Source organism: Gobius niger (genome assembly GCF_951799975.1).
Source record: "Gobius niger genome assembly, chromosome: 16".
Taxonomy (NCBI): Eukaryota; Metazoa; Chordata; class Actinopteri; order Gobiiformes; family Gobiidae; genus Gobius; species Gobius niger.
This window is the reverse complement of record NC_136867.1, coordinates 20,388,680-20,405,900: the sequence shown is the minus strand read 5'-3', so window position 1 is coordinate 20,405,900 and position 17,221 is coordinate 20,388,680. Positions and strand designations below refer to the sequence as shown.

Below are 17,221 nucleotides of genomic sequence, written 5' to 3'. Positions count from 1 at the left end.
GTAGGACTAAAAATGAGTTTTTCATAGGTCCCTTTTTAATAGGTTCACACAATATTTAGGATTCAAATAAGGGCTGACGTGATCAGAATATTGCCACCGACTATTTCCAAATACAGTTTTTGATTACAAAAAAAATGCACTAAACTTCAACACAAGATGCAAAAATGTTGAAAGACTATACATTTTGAATTACAAAATTCGTATAAAATAATAATGTACAAAAGTAGAAAAATACAGCTGTACTCACACGAATGCAATGAAATGAAGGCAAAAGGAACTATTAGTTTAGAATTTTTGTTTCACAAAATACATTTGCATAGTTTAAAAATAGCCTGAAGGTGGCAGTATCGGTCCACAATCTCCAAAGCCGCCAAATAAAAAGTGGATATGTATATTTCACTCCTCATATCAAATTATACCACCTCTACTGCATAATAAACAATGATTAAGTTTGCATTTATAGTTACCAAGTTGTAAGAATAATGTGGGGAAATACCTGTGGTTCCTTTTTGGGGATTTTCTATAATGTATTTAATTTTAATAATGAAAGATTGTAAGTCATCCTAGTATCCTAATAGCACCGTGACACCTCTGTAAACTTAAAAACGTTCAATGTAATTGTGAGATAAAAAGGTCTAGATTTTGAAACATGCCACTTAGACTAATACAGAAAAACATACAGTATATAAAGTCGTCTGTGCTTTAAACAGTAGTTTCAGAAACGTAACTCCAGTTGTCCAGACAAAAGAAAGGTTTCTAAACTCCCACAACAAGTCTCAGAAAAGTAAAAGTAGAACGACATCGGGCTGCAGTGAAGATGAGATGGAAAGTCCTTTTGTCGTGTTGTTAGCGGTTGCTCCTCATGGCCTCTTTGGCGGCCAGGATGAGCGGAGTGAGGCTGGACAGAGGCTTGGCCAGCTTCAGGAATGGATGCTGCAGACAAGACACAAGAGCAATCCACAATCAGTATATGGAAAAAGTACCATGGTTTATAAGCAGGGTTAAAGCAGATTTGGGTAAATAAAAATATAAAATAAGCTTGAAGTATAGGCTGAATTTAATACTGGTTTATATTAAAATTAATATATAATCTCGAATACGGTATTAAAAATGTATGGAGAAAACATTTAGGTTTGACAAATGCAAAATAAATAAAAAAACAATGACCATGATATATGTGTAGGCTCTCAGAGTGGCCAATCTTCAACAATCTCATCTAAAAGGCTTCATCACCGACACTAACGTTTCAATTCAGCCCGCAGACCAGATAAAGACCTGGCTCAGTCTCTCCCCTCTCTTAGCAGCTACTCTCACCTTTGGGTAAACATCTTTGTATTTGTATCTTTGTTATGAGTCTTTGTATTTCTAAGTCCTAACGACCAAACTCACACCTGAGTTTCAGTCTGAATGGCCCTAATCTAAGCTGTGTACAACAATCTACTTCACTCCAGGCGTGGAGGGCCCTGTTATGCTAATGAGGCTGGAACTCAGCCCAGGACAGATCAATAGGCAGGTAATAAGCAGTGAGAGTAGGGCCGTTCAGACTGAAACTCAGGTGTGAGTTTGGTCAATAGGACTTAGAACCACAAAGACTTAAATTACAAAGATGTTTACCCACAGATGAAAGTAGCTGTTAATAAAGGGGAGGGACTGAGCCAGGTCTATATCAGTTCTGCGGGCTGAGCTGAAACTTTCATGAAATGTTTGAGTACAAAAGATGACTCAAGAACCTTCAATGAATGATTATGATGATCCATCTAGAGTGATTTACACAATCCCTTTGTCCAGGAAGATTGATAACCAAATAAAATTCATACAACAATTAATAGAATTAAAATGGTCAACATCTTTTAATCCCTTTATATTTGAAACTCTGACATATAATATTAGTCAATGAAAGAAAATGACATCTACATTTTTGAGGTAGAGTAAAAAAAAACAAAAAAAAGGCAGTCCTTCTTACCTGCAGTAGTTCTCGCCCTGAGCCTCGTTTGTCCACGTCCATCTCCAGGCAGCGGGTCAGGAACGATCTGAAAACTGGCGACAGCTTCTCTGGACTCTGGAGCTCTGGGGTCCCGTTGGTGGCGATTAAATACAGGGCCTAAAGAAAAAGCAGGGCAAAAGAGTAGAATAATGATAAAACAATAGGAGACACTGGTACATAATAATGATTCTTAGACATTCAGAATCCGCACAGAACCTGGGACTTTCCTGTTGTAACTACTGAATGTCGGTAGATGGGTGAGACTGTGTTGAAAAATGAATACTGTATACTAAATGTGTGAGGAGTGGAGTTGCAATTTTCAGCATAACCACTAGATGTCCCTAAATCACCACACATTGCACCTTGTACCTTTCTACACTTATTATTTCACTTACTCTGAGGGGGTTTTCATTCAGATAGGGGGGCTCTCCTTCCACCATTTCGATAGCCATGATCCCCAGAGACCAGATGTCCACTTTGGGTCCGTACGCTTTCCTCGTCACCACCTCAGGAGCCATCCAGTACGGAGTCCCCACCATCGTACTGCGCTTGCTCTGCTCTGGAGTGATCTGAGCGCAGAAGCCGAAATCAGCTGCAAACAAATAAAGAAGAAAGGTGTAAATTATTTGATTAAAGAGTCTCCAGTTATTTTGGACAGGTTAAAATGAATTAGATGTCATTGACTTACTTAGTTTCACAGATCCGTCCATTCCCAGCAGCACATTGTCGCTCTTGATGTCTCTGTGGATGACTTGGTTTGCGTGAAGGAACTCTAGCGCCTGGATGACCTACAAGAAACGATAATATATTTTCAGACAACCAACAATAAAACAGGGCAATAAGATGTGCAATGTGTTTTTTTTTTCTTGAAGAGAGCTACGTTTTGTCATAAATAAATAAATAAATATGGCCGCTCTGCTCTTACTTCTCGACAGACGGCTGCGATCTGTGCCTCGTCCATGCAGGTCTCGGTCACCACATCAGTGAGCGATCCTCCCGCCAAATACTCCATCACCACGAACAGCTCGTCTCCTACAAGGAAACTAAACACACACAAATACGTTTACACTCACAGACAGTTCATTATTATTACCCCTGATAAAGTGAGGGAAGTGAAAGTGCCAGTCATAGGTTAAAAAAAACATTCCCCACACAGCAATTCTTCCTCTACTTTTGTCTTAGATGCCGCACTTTGACACTTAATATTTAAACTTCAGAGCGTGTGTCACCTGTCTAAGAAGTTGACAATATTGGGGTTCTTCATCTCCTTCATCACCAAAATCTCGTTGATAATTAACTCTTTCTTCGGCTGCTTCTGTAAGTTGATCTGTTTGATAGCCACCTGTCGAGCAAAGTCATAATATACTGTATTTTAGAAAAACATAACATTATTTTATTAAGTATATAATTGAGTTGAGGCTTACTTCTTGACCCGTGGAAACATCTATTGCTGTGTAAACTGTGCCAGACGCCCTGCAGGCAAATGTGACATTGATTACTTTTTTTTTTTTTTTTTTAGATGGACAAAGGATTTAACCCCTTGCCATTAAATAGGTAAATATTTGTCATCAAATTTGGGACTCACCCCTGTCCGATCTTCTCGTATCTGGTGTATTTCTTCTTAGGATCTCCAACACTGACAATTGTCCCTAAAACACAGCATGGTGAGTTTGCATCTGCCATCAGCTTGTAGTCTACTGTAACCGCTTTATGAATTTGACGTACGTAGTTTCTCCATGATCTCCTCGTCTGTCATCTTGCCTCCTTTGTTCTTCTTTTTGTCGGCGGCTTTGGCGTCGCTGTCAGGAGCCGGGATGGGGTCTATTACTGATCTAGTGTACATCTGTAAAACACAAGCCAAACAGTTTTTGGAAGTGAGAAATGGTCAGGACAGATTAGATTGAGGCATGTTCTATTGTTCCAGCGGGGGAAATTTGTCTTCTGCATCTGGACACAACAGCAGTGCATTGAGATCTTAAGCACAAATACTTCAAATGTTAAATTGAAGTCTAAAAACAATGGATCTTGAGGCTGGAGGGGATACACAGTACTCGGACATAACCTGAGGGGTTTACTACAAAGCTGGATCAGATGGTTAGCGTTTTGCTATACTACAAAGATGGATAACTTTTTAACAGGGTAGGTCTCCATGGTAACAGGTCCTTAGCACATAACCTGCTGTAGACCAGGGTAGGATCCCATCTAAGATAAGAAGATGGCTGTTTGAGGAGGAAGCACCTTGAGCTGCAGCTAGCAAATCTTTCAAAATCCTTCATAGATTTTAATAATAATAATAATAATGCATCGGTTTTATATAGCGCTTTTCTGGACACTCAAAGACGCTTTACATTGCACTATTCATTCACTCCATACTTGGTGGTGGTAAGCTACTATTGTAGCCACAGCTGCCCTGGGGTAGACTGACGGAAGCGAGGCAACCAGTCTGCGCCATCGGCCCCTCCGACCACCACCAACCACTCACTCACTCAGTACATTCGCTAGGTGTTACCAAACGGTCTCCCATCCAAGTACCGACCAGGCCCTTCCCTGCTTAGCTTCCAAGGTCTGACGGGATTGGGCATAGCAAAGGCGGTATGGCCACGGTAATGGCCATTTTGTAAAGTAGCTTTTACAACACATGTACAGTAGTGTATATACTGTAGCTTACATAGATTTCTGATGACTACACTATATTTCTCATTCACACAATACAAGTGTTACATTAAAATAGATCACAAATGTCTTTGCGCTGCTTGGTTCAGACACGCTGTATAATATATTCGTCATGAGTTCAGTGATGGATTTTGATTTCCAGATGAACTGTGTCTCTGGCCGTGATCAGCCGCTTAGCGCTGACTCCTCCTGTTTTACATAAACACGCTCACAAATCCTCAGAGAAACCCAGGGTTAACTCAGCCGACTGATAACACGCTTTGTAGTACCACTTATCCTGAGGCACCCATGTCTGGGTTTGTCTACTCGGGCGAGAGAAACTAATCCAGGACAAGTTCATCCAGCTTTGTAGTTCTGCCATTACGCCCAAACCAAGGTCTGAACTTGGATCATTTCAAAGGTTTAACAACACCATCTATTTTTAAAGACAACTGGAAAATATCTTGTGATTTCAAGACCAATATTGTCACTGCAACACCAACACAGTGAACATTAAACATATTTGTTACGTATATAATATGTATAAGAAAAGCAGGCGTTCAGCTGGAATTAACTAAACGTTTTACAAGAATTTGTGTATTTTGTGTGACTCACAGATTTTGTGTGTTCAGGTCTCGGAGCCACGACTGGAGGAGGAGTTTCGTCATCGTCATCGTCGTCTCCATCTTTCCCTCCTGTTTTACCACCGCCTTGTTTTCCAGCCTACAATTATAAGGTATAGGACATCATTTCAACACTAAAACACTGTTAGATTCATCCACGAAGGGTGCCATTTCTGGTTAAACCTCATATTGACGAGACTAACTGTAGTATTTAAAGGGGCCTATATAGAGGCTGAATTAAAAATATTAGCTTAAAACATGATAGTAAAACTGATAAAAAATATGGACATGTACAGTAACGTTGGAGACACTTACCGACTGAGAGTCTTTATCTGAAAGAGACCAAATAAACGGATGTGTCAGGACAAAGGAATGAAGAGTGTGAGCTTTATTGATTTATCTGGACTGACCGGAGGCGGAGAAACTGAGGTACTTTTGCTTTTGGCTCGTGGAGTTGCCGTAGAACTCGAGAATTTTGATCACGGCCTGAGGGTTTTGCTTCTGCTCTGATTTGCTGATGTTGGAGGTTTGGAGGAGCCGGGCCCACTGCTCTGGCATGCCCTATGCAAACACACACAGAAACACAGACTGAGTGAAAAATGCAGAAGATAGATCCCTAAAGCTCCACAGACCACAATGAAACCCATGAATAATGCAGCCAATGACCACAACCTCAGTGAAAGCAGCCGGGTTTGGTCATGGTCAAATTCTTGATGTCCATCCAGAGACACAACATAATACATTCTGGACTAACAATCAGATTGATCCATCAAAGCAGTGTTTACTTTGTATAATGTCACACACTAAACCTTTTGAGTGTGATTGGAGTGGTGATTATTTAAGGTCATAGACATCTTGAGGCATAGAATGGCTGCCACATTTTCATCTGCCTCGAGGCAACTGTGAAGAAGCTTACCACCACCATGCTGGCATTGTTTCAAGAAGCTTCTGCAATGTAAACATTCTCAATGGGGTTAATATCTGGACTCTGTGGCGGCCAATCCATGTGTGAAAATGATGTCTGATGCTCCCTGAACCACTCTTTCACAATGTGAGCTCGAATCTCTCAATGAAGTTCCGAATCCCAGCATTGCCATCACTTAACAAGAAATCCATTGATTGAACCTGGTCATTCAGGATGTTCAGGAAGTCAGATGATCTTATTCTTTGGCACATGGTGTTGCTGAACCTAAACCTGACTAACTGCAGAAACTCCAGATAGAACATAACTGTCACTTAAATCCAGGTGGCGACTTTTAATGTCTTTTTTATTTTTGGCAGTGTATTTTGGCTGCTGAGAACGCAAGATTGTCCTGATTCTGAAAAGAATTCCAACTCCACAATCACAATCTTAAGTCGCCATGAGAAGCCAAGACAGCTTGCACATGAAAAGTGCACAATTTGAAGCGAAGCATGCTGTTATTTACCGTAAATTCTCCAGTGACAGCATCAAAGCCCACGTGGATGGTGTGTTCAAAATCTGAGGGGGAGGAGATCTCAGGCCGGTCCTTGTCCCGGTCCTTCTTTCTTGTTCCTTTGACAAAAACATAGGTAGATAATCCAACTGGCATTTATGTTACGTAGATAGCTTTACACTTAATAGGGAGAAAATTAGACTACTAGGCACTCTTAAGCTTACTTCAAAAAGGCCATTCAGAAATACCATGTTGTATGTGAACTCAAAGGTAGACAGAAAGACAGACCAATACAGACTTTTTGATATTGTTCCTAAAAGTAGGTCAACATTAGGTTTTACCTTAAAGGAATGGGCCACCGTTTTTCCATACTGAGATATGTTCTTACCTGAGCTTATGCGTACCTGTCTGGTCTTTGTGCATGCGCTCAGTCACGCAAAAAGACCAAAAATGTTGTTTAGAAGCGATCAAGCTTTTCCATGTTTTCCCTGTTTAAATACGGTTACGCGAGAAGTTACATGATCCAAGTATAGTTACACAAAACTAAACATGTTGGTTTTCTAAGCGGATAAAAAGGGGTTCTATATTGTAAGGCGTAATAACACCTTTGGAGCACTTCGACGTCTGCGCAGTAAAGTGGAGTTATTACTGCACAGACGTTGAAGTGCTGTTTCATTTTGTGTGAATTATACTTGGATTGTGTAACTACTCAGGTAACTGTATTTAAATAGCGAAAACGTGGAAGAGCTTGGTCGCTTCTAACGTCACCCTCATTTGGCTCCATAGAGGAGAGGAGGAGAGGCTAAATGCTAACAACATCTTTGGTCTTCCTGCGTGCCTGAGCGAGTGCACAGAGACCAGGCAGGTACGCATCAACTCGTCTAAGCTCAGGTAAGAACATATCTCAGTATGGAAAAATGGTGGCCTGTTCCTTTAAGCACAGTATTAGTATGACACTAGGATGAAAACACCAGGGCAAAAGGGGCCAATACTGTATAAAACTGTAATAACATGGTAAGACTTGTTATTACTCACACACACACACACACACGTTATTTTATAGTAATATAATTAATCCAATGTCTAATCCAGTATGAAGACTGTAATTTATCAGGAAACTTGGCCTTTGTTACCCCTCGTTACCATGCTGTTTTCACCATGTTATTACTGTGCTGTAGGGTAAAGTGAGACCAAAATGTTAAAACGAAGCACTTCATGTGGACAGACGCTATTCCACATTCACCGCATGTCGCACCTTTCTCAGAGGCAAACATGGAAATGATCTTGTTCCTCCCGGACTTCCTCTCCTCGGGCACAGACGGCAGTGGGCGCGAGTTGTGGTTGGCCGCCTGGGGGTCCTTGGCTCCTCCTTGGCTGCTCATCCTGACAGGGGGGGCGGGGGGCTTGTCCTCACACACTCCACTGTCACACATCTACACACAGCACGCCCTGCAGGCAAAGAAGAGAATGGAAATGCTAAAGTGTAACCGAACACAACAGTAGCTCAGAAGGTAGAGACTTTGTGAGGATTTCCTGCAAATCAAATTCACAAGACATGCTGTTGTCATTGTGTCTTTGGGCAAGACTTTGACTTTGACTATGTCCACAAAGTTGTGTGTGTGTCGACGTATAGCTTAAAGTCACCCAGGATGAGTTGTGATTGTGATATATTTTTTAAAGCATTCAAAGCACATACATATACACTGCCTTTTCAAGGAACTATACAGAGTTGAAAAATGTTAAAATTAAATTAAATTAAAATTCCTTCCCCTATATGTTCCAGCCATGTCCTAATGTGTAGAATGAGCTCAGACCTATTCACCACAACTGCCTCTAAAATCCTGCACTCAAAAAGGTGTTAATTCGGGTCCGAAGTGCCGTCATGCACAAGCTTAATATAGAGACTGCAGTTACAAGACCTGAGGTGGCAGTAGTGAGCATAAAATGACCAAGTTGCATCTAGTCTCCTTAACGAAAGTGGTAGTAGTTGCAATATTTTTTTTTAATTACTTGTATCTCTGTACATGATTTATACAAGCAGAAGCAAGTCAAAACTGAATGCTTTTTAATCACATTTTTAATGCCCAAAATAGTCAAATTCCACAAGCATAGACAAAAACGGCGCATATTTAATTTTTTAAGCTTTGCAAACATTTGAGTAAACCGAGGAAAGAGAATTGGCAACTTTTGAGCAATAAATGTGGTCAATTTCAACCAAAACTGCAGCTGAACCTGTTTTAGACAATCATTTTTGTATTTTCGATGAACTTGCACAGTGAGAATTGTTGAGAAATATCCAAATTGGCCAATAAATATCTATTTAATGCCAGTTTGAATCCAAGTTAATGCTTTTTAATGACATTTAAGGCCTTGATTTTGGCACAGTTAATTTAATGACTTTTAATGCCCCGCGGAAACCCTGCTGTATACACCGGCTCTGTGCATGAGTTCATGTTTAGTTGCAAAACAAATGTACCATACAATTGCACCATACAATGATATAATAATTAGGAAAAGTGACTGGTCCAGTAGTTCCTGTCTCACCACAATCTCAATCACTATCACAATCACTATCACTATCAGGGATTCACTACAATAAACTGACTGTGCTTTCTATGTCAAACTATTTCAACACGTCAGACGCCAGAGCTGTGAGGTCCACATCATCTTTTACCTTAACATCATAGGGTTCCCAACAGAAAAAAATACAACCAAAGTATATCCATAGTAAGTCATTCACTGTCAAAAATACAACAGAGCAAACTGAACTGACTGTCAGAGGGAAACAGCCACTTCTCCTTTTTAGGGCATATAATCCTTTGAATTAAATGGAGACTTGAGCGACAACTACATGCTGCAATTAAATATCAATAATATGGAATAGAAAAGCTACTGTACCCATCCATTCCACAGGTGTTGCAGAGGTGAAAACATAGGAGCAGATTAAGTGAACAGGAAGCAGAGTTGAATGGGAGAAGTGACGCATCGAGTCTCGCTCACTTATGAATGAGGAAGGAAAAGAGCCAGAGAGAAGTGTTTCAGCAGTGACTCAATTTTAGAGACGAGTGAAATAACAATGATCTATGGGTTTGTGCGGACAACGTCTCCGCTGTAGGACACACATTTTGGAGGTTACTACACCAAAAATAAAATCAGTAGTTTGTGTATTGATCTGCTTTCTCACACATTTTATGTCAGATACCCCTCATTGCCCTTGTGGCTGGACTGCAGTAGCACAACAACATGCTCCTATAGGAAAAGATTGTCCCCTTTACAAGCCCTATTACATCACATAAACATAGCAATAATGTACCAAGACAACAGCAGATACTATGGAAAAAAAATCACACATAAACTGTTATCAATAAACAATAGAGCTACAATGGACGATGACTCTGAACGGAGGCCCTAATATGGTAAAAAACTGAGATTGTAGACAGACATACCAAGTCTAACCCCAAAACCAAAACCACAAATGCAGCCTGTGAGCTGCAGCACACGCAGTTTAATCAAAGCCTGCTTTCAGTGACATCACACGCAGGAAGACGAAGGAAAGCACCTCTCGCTGCCTGACTCAAAAGTGCCTATGCCACATTGTGTCGCTGTCGTGAATGGGGTCATGTGCAGGGCTTGACATAAAGTAACTCTATCTACGAGACAAATGCTGGTAGATTTCTATTTCGGAAACTGTTTTGGCCGATTAAGTTTGATGCATTGATCGGGATATTCGAGGTAGTCACGGATTTCGGCTGTTTGGCTTTAGTAACCCTGTTATACAGCAGAATATAATCATGGATTCTATTCTATGACCACCATATTTTAGTCATATTAGGTACATTAGGTTCATTAGGTACATTAGGTTCATTCATAATCCACAAACACAAACCTCACAACTCAATTAAACTGTGGATGGTTAAACACACAAGTTAATGTCAAGCTTTGGTCATGGATGTCTTTTTGGCCTTTGTCTACAAAAATAAATATACGGAAAAGACTGCTGTATTTTCTGAACAGTAGAGAGGAGATGGAGAACAAAGTTTGGTTAGGCCACAAATGGTAGCAGGTGAATTAGTAATGGGGCAATGAGCACACTGATCAAATGAGAAAAGTGCAGAAGAACATTTTGTATTTCATGGTTGAGCTATAGATAGATGTCGTTGTCATCCACATTCTCGAACAGGCTTAACAAGTTAAAATACATGAACTCCTGCTTTAGAATCTTCTTCTCTTGACTTTACATCCTCAAAGAGGAATCCCACAGTATGGAGAGACTGCCACTGCGCACGCTGAGGTCACTTGCAATGTTTATTTTCACCCTAGTGACAGGATCGGCAGAAAATAGAAAAAAACAAACATGCAAACCAAAAGCGTCGCTGCTGCCTGCTTTTCCTGAAATCCAACAGAGCGGAGAATTACAATATCAAAATGAACTCCCTTTGAGAAAGCTCTACAACAAAACACTGCAGTACTAACTAAATAGGAGGCACTGACGGGCAAATGTAGTGTCTTAAAAGGTCGGCGGTTCAAATGCTGCCCCAGCCACTGCCCTGAGAAGCGTGTCGTGCTTGTAAAGTTAGTACAAATCCGTGCCATCTTTGCAACTAATCCAAAAAAGTGTCAGTCTTTAGGGCGCGTATAGAGAGCATTTGCTTGCACTGATCTGTCCAAACCCTGAGGCCACACAAACTGCAGACACGTCAGCAGTCCTCCTCGGCAAACGGTAAATCACAGCTCTATAATTTACAAATAGTAGCCCTATATTTGAACTCAGGCTTGTTATTAACACGGAAAAAGCATTATGTCTTTTGTGCAATGCCACATTCGAAACTATGTACTGACATTGAGCCTTCAAGAAGACATGTGCAAAACTAAAGACATCACTTTTGTCACTTAAGCAACTTAACAAATTATAACAAATGGTGGATCTTCTTTGGTTACTCACCCCTCGCCTTGCTTCTTCTGTACACCTATACAGAAGATCCAGCCGGCAGTGAACAGCCTCAGAGCGCTCGCTTAGCTTTAAAGTCTGCGGTGTCCCTTGGTTTTCGTTTACCTGCTAAGCTGTGATTTCTCCCCTTTCTCCCTCTCCTCCTCACCCACTTTTGGGGCAGGTCTTAGCAGGCCGCCTCATTCCTTGACTACCCTCTGATGGGGCAAGCGTGCATGTCCAGGCAAGATATATTTAGGCTGGCCCTTTAATGTGTGTTTTCAATGTGCGCAAATGTGTGTGTGTAATAGCCGAGGGGACAGGGCCGCACACAGAGGCTTTTCGGGCCCGTGTTACCCAAAAGGGTCTTAGTCAAGTCCAGGTTGGTCTTTAATCCCTTTCTATATCTGATTAAGTCCTGGTTTAGTCCTATCTACCCCGGCATAGGGTAGTTTAGACCTGGTTTAGTTTAGTCCACCGTTTGTACTTAGCACCAGTGAAACTTTATTTGGAGAACTGGTTGCAGTGTTGTTTATAAAAATGCACTATTGCACATTTGATTTAATTGCTTTAGTGTCAGGCCTTAAAGGGGCTAGATGCAAGTTGGTCATTTTATACTCACTACTGCCACCTCAGGTCATACGTGTAACTGCACCTTCTATATTAAGCTCGTGCATGACGGCACTTCGGACCCGAAGTAACAACTTTTTGAGTGGCAGTGCAGGATTTTAGAGGCAGTTGTGGTGAACAGGTCTGGTCTCATGTAGGGGGAGGAAAATACATAACTTTAACATTTTTAAACTCCGTATAGTCCCTTTAACCGAGGACATTTTCTCCAGTTCGGCACTACCAAAATCTAGAAGCTTTTTGACAGGAGCTCACAGCCTATAGGCCAGAGTAACACCTCATTTGAAAGGTAAGACCTACCGCTTTTTCCATCACGTTTTTGTGACTTTTTAGTCATGCTTTTGTTGATTGTTTATTGTGTTATTGTTGCTTTTTTGGCATGTTTTTTTGTCACTCTTTTGTTGCTTCTTTGTTACATTTTTGTCCTCATTTTCGTTGCTATTTTGACACTTTTTTCAAGAAGCTTTGAGATTTGGGTAATGCCAAAGCAGAGAAAGTGTGCTTGGTTCAGGTGGGGTTAAGTCTAGTTGCATTTTAGTCCTGGCTTAGTGCAGAGTCAGCCTTCAAATTTGCAATAAACTCCTTGAACTGCCACGTTCATAAAGCCACAGGAAACATGCTAAACCAGGACTATCCCGATCCAAACGGTTGCAGAATTTCTAGGACCGAATACTGTGGTCCAGACCTTTTGAGACTCATGGCAAACGCGGCCGTGGCGGAAGGTTGTCAGGCTTAGACAAGTTGCCTCTGTGCAGGAATTCACTCGCTTCGGGGGTGACTGGAGTTCGGGGCGTGGTCTTGGGTTCGCATACACGCGAAAGCCCCTCCTCACGAAAGGCTGGTGCACTCCCCGCTCCCATTCAGTCAACAGGAGTGTCATTGTAAATGTACTTTTTATATGGCTCCGAGCTACACTTAAGTGAGACATGAGATTCAAGCCAACAGGTGGACAAATAGAGGCAACAGAATACTGCACGAGCTTGGAGGGCGTAACAAGATGCACGATAAGCACAAATTGATGCCAGATTAATGCAATGAAGCCAATGAAAATGTCTTCATGGATAGGGTGGTGCTGCTGACTGCTAACTTAGACTTAACATTTTATTAGACATTACACTTGCCTTGACATTATGGTTATTGTCACTGTTATATTTGATGCAGCCCTGTGAGGCAACTCCTGCTGTGATATTGGGCAAACTGTGGTGTGTGGTAAACAAGTTTCTTCAGGTGATACTGTTTAATTTAGAGGCATTTTATTTAGATTTTTGGGCCTGTCCTTGTTTTGAACTGTATGGTCTTGTCCAGACCTGGTCCAGCCCAAGATTAGACCTAATGACCTTTTATACTTATGTGAAAGGGAGTTTTTTTTTAAATGATGTATTTTCCTCCCCCTACGTGTTCCAGCCAGACCTATTCACCACAACTGCCTCTAAAATCCTGCACTGTCACTCAGAATAGAAGGTGCAGTTACACGTATGACCTGAGGTGGCAGTAGTGAGTATAAAATGGCCAACTTGCATCTAGCCCCTTTAAAGAAGGGGAACTTATTTGGGTCGCAGCTCGATACTGTCAAGTGTCAACATAATGATCTTTTTCCTTTATTCTGAAGTTCATTCCCATTAAACCCTCTGCATTTTCCTGTCTTGTGCCCGCCTGTCTTTTCTCATGAAATTGAAGTTTCAATTCCCCATTATTTCAGTTGTCTCTTGTCCCAGAGGCCGCTGGTTGTCAAGGGAAACCCACTTCCCCATCCTGGAACTCCCCGAGCCTCACGACACTCTTTGGACCAATCACAAGGCAGAAAACAGGGCCGCCACTGTTTACAGGAAGCGGACAACAAGCCTTTTGTGTTCGGCTTCTATAAAAGGAAATTCTGGGGAGGACTTCCTGGAGGAGTGATGATGTAGGTGCTTGACTTGCCCTGTTGTAAATTGTCCCACCTTTCATTCAGAGAAACAAGAGGCAACCAAAACATGAGTCGCCCAATTTACTACTTCAAAATAATAGTATCTTACAAAATGTAATGGGTGATAAAATACTACAGCACATGATTCATGCTTTGAGGATACATGAGTAACTATGAGCCTTAGGTGGAGTTTGTCCTGGACAGTAACCAAGATGATATTTCAACCTAATTAAAGTTGGGTAACTTCAGTTTCCTCTTTACAGTCCTCATATCCACCTGCATCAAAATTTGCCTCATCAAACTTATGCAGAAATGTCGAAAGCCTTTGGGGAGCTACAAGAGTTTGAGATCACCTTAATAAAAGGATATAATATGTCTACAGACTGTAAACTCTGTACTGCACTACCTTAAAGTACAATTAGTAAGTATATGTTCCTTTAGAAGTACAATTTATTCAAAATTTCCCTGCGAAAACACGACCTGTCACAACCCACCTCATAAAGAAACAAACAAATGACCTGAGCGTGTCCAGTGAGTGCAGTGATTACACGTTTTGGCCGAGATGACAGAGTAAACACACTGCCCAGCTGCACGCCCACACGACTCAACACCTTATCCTGTTATTCATGCAGAGGCCTCACCTCTATGTCAACATTTTCACCAACCTGGCAACCCGACTGCTGTCACTGTATACAGACAGGCTGGCCATAACAAATGATCATAGGCTAGACCGGAATGACATTTTCCATTCCAGTATTACTTTTTGGAGGCACTTTTTTCCCTAGACATTCAAAACCACATCACTCCATCAATCCTCACAATTACCAACAATAGGGAAGCGTTCACTAATATGGTATTATTGGGATATTTTAGTAAACCATTTCAACACTGTACATTGAATTTTTTTCATCAAATTGTGTCAAAACAAGACTTAAAATTACGTATTTTCCTTCCCTCTACATGTTCCAACAATGTCCTAAGATGTTGAATGAGCCCAGACCTATTCACCACAACTGCCTCTAAAATCCTGCACTGTCACTCAAAAAGTTGATAATTGGGGTCCGAATTGCCTTCATGCATGAGCTTGATATAGAAGCTGCAGCTACGCATTAGACCAGAGGTGGCAGTAGTGAGTATAAAATGGCTAACTTGCATCTAGCCCCTTTAAAAGCAATACTATCAGGACTTAAAGTGATAGTCTGTAAGTATGCAATGTAAGGAGAGATAGAGTGAAAGTTGAAAGCACAGGCCTTCCTAGTTTGCAAAATGAGTAGCGCAGGAACAGAAATTTCAAAAGTAAACAATCAAGCTCCTCCCCCTTCTCTCCTGATTGGACATGACAGGCCGGTGCACAGGAAAAGCTCGTCTCATTGGTCAAAGTGGTATCCCGCAGATTCTGATATAAATATTTAAACTTACAGACTATCACTTTAAACAAGACTAAAATGAAACAGAATTAGGAAAACCATGACTAAAAACGTAACTTTTGCACATTTTAAATTACTGTGATTTATGTATCTACTTATTTTTTTTGCTGTGTTTGCAAAAAAAAAAAATTTTTTTGCCATAGGGTTATTGCATCATACAGTGAAATCCCATCAAAGTCGTAAATAAATAGATTGCGCTTGTAAAATGAGCTAATAATTACACCTGATCAAAAACAAATGTCTTTGTGCACGACTGGTCTTTGCTATTTAAAATCAATCAATGCATAATCTTCTGTGTAGACAGTAGTTAGACATTCATTCACGGTTCCAAAGGTCATCGGTTCATTAATACCAGCTCTGAATGGTGCATATTGTTGGTATGTCTAGAGGGAAGACACTTCACCCACCCCCTTGAGTATAGTAATGTGATTGAGCAACCCACCTTTCTGTCACTCAGTCCTAGGGCATCTGTGGCTACTGGCAATAGCAGCAAGCTTATCACTACCGAGTATGGGGAGAGAATGAATAAAGGTCCATTGTCAGCCTTTATTAGTACTAGGCTATTTCAATATAATAATTTATTCATTGTTGTGCTTCCAATGACAAGACAGTGACTAACATCTAAAGAGCCCCACTGACTATGTTACATCTTAAAAGGTGGAATTACAAGCCATCTTCAGACCACAACAGAAACCAAGCCAATAAAACCTGCATTCAAAAAGTCTCCAAACTAATATCTATAAAAGTAATGTAACTGCGTTTGCGTCTTTCAAGTAGCCGCATTGTCACATATGGCTTATATTATGGGCCACTCAAGGTGACTTCATCATGACAGCGCTTTGTAGTCGTAAACTGTTATTACATGGGCCTAAATTGAAAAGAGAGCAAGCCACAAAGCCCACTAACTCTAGGATGTAAAACTTAAGCCTGATTTTTCAGTATTTTTATCCTCCACCTACACCACAAGGAACTCCTCTTCTAAAGTCAATGGTTGGTCTATTAATTAAATGGCTATGGAGTAAAAATTGTTGTGTGGGTCATGAACCGGGCTCTGTAGTCGCTGAAGAGCGTATTTTATAAAAGTAAGTAGTAATTTTGGATTGTCACTATCCATATGAAAGTTGTAACCTTGTATGTTTATTCTTTAGTAATGCATTTAAGTGAGGTGTTTGTTTTAAGTCTGGTTTCCTCATGGTTTGCACCCATTGTAGGTCTACTATTTTGGACTCTTTTTAGACCCCTGATTCATTCTTGATCAAGGCCTGGTTGTACTTGTTGTGCTTGTTGTGCAGGGTTTCAGAACCACTGACCTATGATAAATTGGCTAGACAATGAACACTGAAATGGCCTATTTTTCATCTACCATAACATAACACCCCTTTGATGACAGCCACTATAGGCTTATGCTACTGTAGCTACTGTAAATGTTATAGAGACTGCCTATCCACATTGACAAAGATGTTAGATGAAGTCAGGTGGTCTTAAAAAGGGCTCTATGCAAGAGAATACTGAACAAACTCACCTTTCCACAGCAGCAAAGCAAATCAGGCGCCTCTCCTGCACCCGCTCCACAGACTTGTCAGACCTCTTTCGCTCTAAGTCCAAATCAACCAGACACTTGTGCAAAAAACTTTCGCGAAAAGTTGCAACTCCCCCCCAC

The 17,221-nt window shown here is 40.9% G+C and overlaps 1 protein-coding gene across 2 annotated transcripts; it reads right to left on the bottom strand.

The window, feature by feature from the left end:
* Nucleotides 1-208: 208 nt before the first annotated feature.
* On the bottom strand, nucleotides 209-17,210 carry LOC306975771 (serine/threonine-protein kinase PAK 2-like). 2 transcript variants are annotated; one of them, XM_079573518.1, is made up of 15 exons: nucleotides 17,084-17,210; nucleotides 7,930-8,123; nucleotides 6,687-6,793; nucleotides 5,670-5,820; nucleotides 5,575-5,591; nucleotides 5,252-5,359; nucleotides 3,710-3,827; nucleotides 3,570-3,633; nucleotides 3,409-3,457; nucleotides 3,214-3,326; nucleotides 2,910-3,027; nucleotides 2,673-2,772; nucleotides 2,380-2,576; nucleotides 1,964-2,101; nucleotides 209-933 (listed from the first exon to the last, which is right to left on the bottom strand). In XM_079573518.1, exons 2-15 carry the CDS (start codon nucleotides 8,105-8,107, stop codon nucleotides 847-849), a joined length of 1,545 nt encoding a protein of 514 aa, XP_079429644.1. In that variant the 5' UTR covers nucleotides 8,108-8,123; nucleotides 17,084-17,210; the 3' UTR covers nucleotides 209-846. The 2 variants fall into 2 exon arrangements, with proteins under 2 accessions (XP_079429644.1, XP_079429643.1); XM_079573517.1 differs by lacking the exon at nucleotides 17,084-17,210 and adding an exon at nucleotides 9,573-9,681.
* Nucleotides 17,211-17,221: the final 11 nt, after the last annotated feature.

Coding starts and splice junctions, on each gene's coding strand:
- LOC306975771 (XM_079573518.1), bottom strand. CDS start 8,107: ATGTGTGACAGTGGAGTGTGTGAGGACAAGCCCCCCGCCCCCCCTGTC. Junction 6,794..7,929: donor CATGTTTGCCTCTGAGAAAG/GTGCGACATGCG, acceptor TTTTTGTCAAAG/GAACAAGAAAGAAGGACCGG. Junction 2,773..2,909: donor TCGCAGCCGTCTGTCGAGAA/GTAAGAGCAGAG, acceptor CGTTTCTTGTAG/GTCATCCAGGCGCTAGAGTT.